Source organism: Centroberyx affinis, unplaced genomic scaffold (assembly GCF_046629955.1).
Source record: "Centroberyx affinis isolate AG114_WGS23_722 - 3 ecotype Tasmania unplaced genomic scaffold, CSIRO-AGI_Caff_v1 ptg009674l_1, whole genome shotgun sequence".
Taxonomy (NCBI): domain Eukaryota; kingdom Metazoa; phylum Chordata; class Actinopteri; order Beryciformes; family Berycidae; genus Centroberyx; species Centroberyx affinis.
The window spans coordinates 1-7,500 of NW_027284606.1; the positions used below are offsets into that span (position 1 = coordinate 1).

Consider the following 7,500-nt stretch of genomic DNA (forward strand, 5'->3'; position numbering starts at 1 on the left):
GATATCGTGACACACATTTCTGCTGTCTGAACTGATGATGACAAGCAAATTTTACTTAAAAACTCATAAAATGAGGTATGGTAGGAATATTATTTGAATATTTCTGTTTTGTTTGACACCACACCTAACATCACCATTCAGTTCAATGAGATGAACATTAATTTGATTATTTAACATGATTTTGCATACATGAACCATATCGTGCTATATATTGATATCGAGAAAAATCCTTATGAATATTATGATATTGATTTCAACCGTATTGCCCAGCCCTAGTAGTGGGTAGTAGTAGTTGCAATGGTGGTGATAGTAGTAGTATTAGTAATTGCAGCAGAGTAGTCATGGTAGTTGCAGTGGCAGTAGTAGTAGTAGTAGTAGTCGTAATAGTAGTTGCAGTAGTAGTCATGGTAGTTGCAGTAGTACTCGTAGCAGTAATTGCAGTAGTAGTAGTCGTAATAGTAGTTGCAGTAGTAGCCATGGCAGTTGCAGTAATAGAAGTAGTCGTAGTAGTATTTGCAAAAACAGTAGTAGTAGTAATTGCAGTAGTAGTAGCAATTGCAGTAGTAGTCATAGTAGTAGTTGCAGCAGTAGTAGGCATAGTTGTAATTGCAGTAGTAATAGTAGTAGTTGTAGTATTTGTAGTAGTAGTGTCAGTAGTAGTGAAAAACATTAGTAGCCTCTGTATTCTCTATTTTTGGTATTGCCAGAGAATACAGAGGCTACTAACTGATTACTTAATTCCTAACTAATTGATCTCTCTCTCTCTTTCTTTCTTTCTTCTCTCTCTCTCTCTCTCTCTCTCTCTCTCTCTCTCTCTCTCTCTCTCTCTCTCTCTCTCTCTCTCTCTCTCTCTCTCTCTCTCTCTCTCTCTCTCTCTCTCTCTCTCTCTCTCTCTCTCTCTCTCTCTCTCTCTCTCTCTCTCTCTCTCCAGGTCTATAGTGGGTCGTCGTTGTTTCTTCCTGATCGGGACTCTCTACATGTATCGCTGTGTCACCATGTACATCACCACCCTGCCGGTACCTGGAAAACACATGGTCTGCGCTCCCAAGGTACACACATACACACACACACACACACACACACACACACACACACACACACACACACACACACACACACACACACACACAGTCAGTCATAATGTCAGCTTGTTAGATTGGTGTAATGAATCTTATAGTGAGGAGGAACACCCTGACTATAAATGGAACAAATATTCCTGTGACAGCAGAATGAACATGGATGATAGAGAAGTGTTCATACACACCAATGTGTGATCAATAAATGATTTTTCATGCGTTGATTGGATATCGCCTCTCTCCTCTCTGCAGCTGTATAACGACTCTACAGGGAAGATCTGGAGAATATTGAGGCTGATCTCAGGAGGCGGTAAGACTGACATTTGCTGTTGAATACATGGAAATATAGCCATGCTTTTTCAATATAGTTTATAATTGTAATTGTAATAATATTTTTTTAATTGTAATTTAGTTGTTATTGTTTATTCCCATTGAGATTAAAAAAGTGGTTTTAGAGAGACAGCGTCAAGATTAACAGAAGTTTTGTAGAGAATATCAAAAGAAATTTTGATTTGTTTGTCTTATTTAACTTGCTATTAAATTTAAATTGTTGGTCTCTCTGTCTCTCTCTGTCTCTCTGTCTCTCTCTCTTCCTCTCTCTCTTCCTCTCTCTCTCTGTCTCTCTCTCTCTTCCTCTCTCTCTCTCTCTCTCTTCCTCTCTCTGTCTCTCTCTCCCTCCCTCCCTCTCCCTCTCTCCCTCTGCCCCCTCGCTCTCTCTCCCTCTCTCTCTTCCTCTCTCGCTGTCTCTCTCTCCCCCTCTCTCTCTCTGTCTCTCCCTCTCTCCCTCTCTCCCTCTGCCCCCTCTCTCTCTCTCCTCTCTCTCTCTCTCTCTCTCTCTCTCTCTCTCTCTCTCTCTCTCTCTCTCTCTTCCTCTCTCTCTCTGTCTCTCTCTCTCTTCCGTTCTCTCTCTCTTCCTCTCTCCGTCTCTCTCTCTTCCCCTCTCTCTCTCTCTCTCTCCACCCCCCCTTTCTCCCCCCCCCCTCTCCCTCTCTCTCTCTCTACCCCCCCCCCCTCTCTCTCTCTCCCTCCCTCTCTCTCTCTCTCCCTCCCTCTCTCTCTCTCTCTCCAGGTCTTTCTCTGACTGGTTCTCACCTGATGTGTGGTGATTTTCTGTACAGCGGTCACACGGTCATGTTGACTCTGTCCTACCTCTTCATCAAAGAGTGTGAGTAAACACACAGTTTATTGGTGTTATCACAGCAGCGTTATCATAATCATATCTTAATCTGCCGGGAGAAGATAATTTAATTTAAAATTTAAATACACTTTACTGCCAAGCCAGGACAGAAAAGAGTCTTTTACGTCATCTGAGGTAATGTTACACTCTGGGGTTGGACTGATATGTGAGGCTGATGTTCTGCTCCGATCTGATGGATATGATGCAGTTTAATTGATTTTATATTTATTTGAGAATTAGTCAATACTACACTGGTTGTCTATGGGAAGCCTTAACCTGAACTGAGATGTTTTGATCAGATTCCACATAAGAATGCTATTGTTGTTGTTCTCCTTCTCCTCCTCTTTCTCCTTCTTCCTCTTCTTCTCCTTCTCCTCCTCCTCCTCCTTCCTCTTCTTCTCCTTCTCCTCCTCCTTCTTCCTCTTCTTCTCCTTTTCCTCCTCCTCCTTCTTCTCCTTCTCCTTCTTCTTCTCCTCCTCCTTCTCTTCCTCCTCCTCCTTCTTCATCCTCTCCTTCTCCTCCTCTTTCTCCTTCTTCTCCTTCTCCTCCTCCTCCTCCTTCTTCTCTTCTTCCTTCTATTTCTTCTTCTTCTCCTCCTTCTTCTTCTCCTCCTTCTCATCATCATCATCATCAGGCGGAAACCCTGAATACCTGTTTAATAATTGAATAATTTATCGATTGAAGCTTCCGATAGCCCATATTTTGCACCAATATTCAATAAATTATTCAGTTTTCATGACAAAAAAAATCTAAAAATGTCATGTATTCAGTGTCCTATATAGTGAGAGAGTATATAAGCATTAAGCGCCATATAAACATGATTTGTTTGTGTGTTTCAGACTCTCCTCGGTGGATGTGGTGGTACCACGGGCTCTGCTGGGTGCTGAGCGCCACGGGAGTCATCTGCATCCTGATTGGCCACGAGCACTACAGCATCGACGTGGTGATTGGCTACTTCGTCACCACCAGGATATTCTGGTGGTACCACACCATGGCCAACACACATGTAGGTGGACACACACACACACACACACACACACACATACATATATTATCAGTACTCTATACTGCCCTCTACTGGCAGTTCTTTCATCTATTTCTTTCTCAATGTATTTTCAATGGAATTAAGAGAAAGAAACAAATCTCTTGTCTCACCCATCTTTAGTTTTCTGTTCAGTTCAGTCCAGTTTAATAACTTGCACTCTTCTTTATTGGCACTTACTCATGTTTTCCAAGCTTGGTCTCCCAAAATTTCATGAAATGAGCGCGATGTCTTCAAATGCAAATAACTCGCTCTGTGCAGAAAAAGTGTTAGAAATGTGTTTCCCAGCAGAAAGTATTAGGTAGGAAGTAGATTGACGGGTTCAGCTCCCAACTCATGAAAACAAGTTCTCATTTACTGAATCATGAGCAAAACCTGAAGCAAACCTTTTCATGTGACCAACAGGTGAAATTCCACACTGTCTCAAGAGTAATTTAGAGCTGAGTGGAGTCACAGCTTCAGCTTCACAGTTTGACCTTTGACCTCATAGTCTAAGTGTAATTTCAATAGGGCCTTGTCACATCGTCATGGTGGAAACAGCTTCCATATTGAGAAACAATATGCAATACAACTTCCTGGTTTGGTTTGTCAATAAGCTACAAAAAGAAAGTTGCAACAGGAAGTTGTGATGTTAATCAATGTGGAATCTGTTACCATGACGATGTGAAAAGGGCCTATTCCAACATAAGAAGAATGAGGAACCAAAATGTCAAACATTGTGCTGCTGTCCAAATAGTTTTTGGAGTTCACTGTACATAATAATTAACATAATAATAAGTATTTACAGTACTGTGCAAACCTCTTAGGCACATGTAAAAAAAAATCTGTAAAGCGAAGAGGCTTTCAAAAATAATGAAATCAAAAGTTTCTAAATCTAAAAAAATGTACTATAAAGAGCAGTCTACTGACTACACATAAATAAACATCTAAGACAAAATGTATATAAAAAGTCTAGGGTGCCTAAGACTTTCACTTTGGGCCTTGCGCTGGTAAAATGAGGTAAAACAATGCAAATTAGCCATGGGATGTAACATGCTCTCTGATTGGTTAGAGAGCCGCACCCGCCTCATACCCTAGCTATCTTTTCCAACACTGTTTAGGCGCCAAGAAGACCCTTTTAGGAACATAAGTGTATGTGCTTGCGCCAGGGCATTTTGCCACTCAAGGCCCAAAGTGTCACGGAGTAAAGCAAGAGTAAAGCCAATAAGATAAGATAATAAGTAGTAGTATAATAAGTAGTATAATAATAATAATAAGCCAATAAGATAAGCAAATGCCAGACATTTTACATAAAAATACCACAGGCAAAACCAACAAGAACAAACTATATGAATGCCTGCCTGTAAAATAAGATTGTGTCCATGTGAAAACCTCATAACTCCAATTTTGGTGATTTCCACAAATTAACAATCAAAACAATAAAAATTCTACGACCCTTGAGCTTGAAATAAAACCCTTTCAAATCCCATTGGACAACATGCATGATGGTGAAGCTAAAACCAAGATTGTCGACATTTTGGAGATGCGTGTTCATCCGACAACAGTGATATTCAGGCTAATGTAGTAGACTGATTTAGCTATACACCAAATCTGACAAAACGATATGGCTAACTTGGCGTTCCTTTCTGTTCAGACGCTGCGCCGGGCTCCTAACAACTGCCTGTCGAGGACCTGGTGGAACCCCATCTTCAACTTCCTGGAGAAGAACGTTCAGACGAGCGTCCCCATCGTCTTCTCCTGGCCCGTCGCCCTGCCCACCTCCTGTACGCAGCGCTACAGGATAGTGGAGGGAGGGAGGGACGAGTGACAAGAGGGAGGGAGGGAAGGAGGGATGGAGGAGGAGGAGAAAGTAATAATAGAGATAAGATAATGTTCTTGGACACAGTATCACTCCCTAACTCCTGTGTACAGAGGTAGAGGAGAGTCGAAGGAACTGTTAACGAGTGAACGAAAGATGGAGGAGGAGGAGGAGGGGAAACCAAAAGAAAGCAACGAGGAAGAGGAGCTGCCATGCCACCGGTGTTATGAGGTTTATCTGCATACTCAATCGCCAAAATACTGAAATCGCAGTTCGTGCTGTTACTGTAATTTCCCAATCGGAAGTGCAATTTTCTCAACTTCAACTCCCATCTGTTGCTTTGGCGGAACGTTTGAACAACGCTGAGGAAATCCTTTAACCGCACCGGTCTGGTACAAACTCTTTTCCCCCCTGACGAAACTCAAGAACTTCCGTCCGAGTTAGCGACCGCGATACAGGGAACTGGTGGGTTCGAGTCCCGGAGAGAGGAACTTGCCCTGAGCGGAGGCTGCGGTCCTCACTAACCATGGAAGGAGGTGTCAGTCAGGATTCTCTCCTCACAAGCGCTGACATCTTGTTTTTTTTTTCTTCTTCTTTTCAATGGGGGAAAAAGAGGCAAAAGAACACCATGTTTTCGAATGGAGCCACACCCGCACTGCTGTTTACTGTCACTGGCAAAAATAGAGAAGTCTGGTGGACGTGGTTTCACAACATTCAACAGGCAGTTAGTGTAAGAGGAAAGCCTGCTGGTTTTCCAAGTAGCACCCACACAGTTCTGCCCTCCCTCCTCTCCAGTATTGACTCCAAATCTCTATATTATTCTGGTCTAGTCAAATAAGAACGAACAGGTCGAATTTCCTTGACAACACTGTGGACGTTAAGCGAAAATGGGACCAACGCCGCAACCAGAATTCTTCTTGAAGTCTTCGGACCGAAGCCGGCACCGTGCGTCCTCCATGTCCGCCCAGGAACCGGTGACTTTATAGACTTTGGTGTCAGCAGAACACTTGGGAGTATTGGCTATGGATGGGACGATATACCGAAATTCAATATGTCGCGATACAAAAATGTGGCGATACGTGTCGCGATATCAGCTCCATGTTATTCTGCTGTAGTAATCACAAATGAGACGCTTGACCATCACAGTTTCATAAGCTCTCCATCCAAATTATGTTATTGTCACTTTTGTAACGACATTTTTAAATTGTTGTTTACATTCTAGCAGCCGATAGCATCGCTGGAAAGATTAGTGGCTCAGAAATAAACAGAATTCTGCACAGTCAGACTTTGCTGTCACTGAACTTTTATTGATCACATCGTATCTTGATTGTATTGAAGTGTATTGTGAGATGAGTGGATCGTCCTGTCCCTAGTGTTGGCCAATAAGAAAGTGCTTTACGTCTCACCTTTCTGCTTTTACCCAATAGGAAACTTCTTCTGGTTTTGACCAATAGAAAACCCTTCGCTGTTGCTTCTCCCGATATCAACCAATGAGAAACAACCTCACTCCTCTTCTTCTATCTGTTATCAACAAAATAGAAACTCCGGATGTTAAAGCAGATTGAAAGTGACCTTATTTGGAACGCCTTGGAGGAAAAAGCCCCGCCCACTGTCTCAGTGTTTACTGGGCATGCTCAGACCAAAGTGCCCTCGAAGTCATGTCCGTCTGTCGTCGATGTCTTTAGTTTCTCTGTTGTCATTTCAGTTCCTGGGGGGGGGAAACATGATTAGCATTGCTCATTGAAACCACAAGCTAGCTCACACATTTGTTTCAGTGAGGAATGCTAACAGCGCTAACAAGCTGCGTTTAGCATGAAAGACAAAATGTAGAAGCTGTTTTCCCAACAGCTTTGTCAGTGTAAGCTAGCCAAAGGTTTAGGACCAATATGTACCTTCCTACTTTGCATACCTAGTGCCTACTTTAATTAGCATAGGTCTAATTAATGTGACAATTTTTCAGTATGACTGTAATGCATATTGTTGTATATTGTTATATTGATTATTTGTTATTGTTGTTATTGTCTAACTTAAGTTTTTATAGTCAAAAGTATTGAGAAAGTGAGCTAAACTTGGTCATGTTTTTTTTCCTGTCGACTCTTCTCCAGTGTGGATTTACTGTTTACAATCAGAATATGAATATGGGTCAAAACAACAAAATTATCAGCTTTGGATTCTGGGTCTTTATACCCGCCGGCCGCAGTGTTAAACCCGGTTAAAAAGATGACACCAGTAAAAAAAAAACACCAAATTTCTAGCTCACTCTCTGCATACAGACGTTATTTTTGAAACTGCTACTGACTGTGTTGAAGCCATATCACCGTTATGGAGAGTTACGAAAGATATTCTCCTTGTTGAAATGAATGTTTTCATTTCAAAACGCTACATCATATCCACTATGGGGAAAGAA

At 41.9% G+C, this 7,500-nt stretch overlaps 1 protein-coding gene across 2 annotated transcripts in view; it reads left to right on the forward strand.

The window, feature by feature from the left end:
* The first annotated feature begins 656 nt into the window (after positions 1–656).
* LOC139640524 (phosphatidylcholine:ceramide cholinephosphotransferase 2-like) overlaps positions 657–7,500 on the forward strand; it is a 7,044-nt gene continuing 200 nt past the window's right edge. The window contains exons 1-6 of one of the 2 annotated variants that reach the window (XM_071514694.1): positions 657–672; positions 940–1,049; positions 1,329–1,386; positions 2,146–2,241; positions 3,093–3,259; positions 4,929–7,500. The exon at positions 4,929–7,500 is cut by the window's right edge and continues 200 nt beyond it. In XM_071514694.1, coding sequence (XP_071370795.1) covers position 672; positions 940–1,049; positions 1,329–1,386; positions 2,146–2,241; positions 3,093–3,259; positions 4,929–5,102 — 606 coding nt within the window. In that variant the 5' untranslated portion in view covers positions 657–671 and the 3' untranslated portion in view covers positions 5,103–7,500. Of the gene's footprint in view, positions 673–934; positions 1,050–1,328; positions 1,387–2,145; positions 2,242–3,092; positions 3,260–4,928 lie in introns of those variants that run through there. The other variant, XM_071514693.1, reaches the window with a different exon arrangement.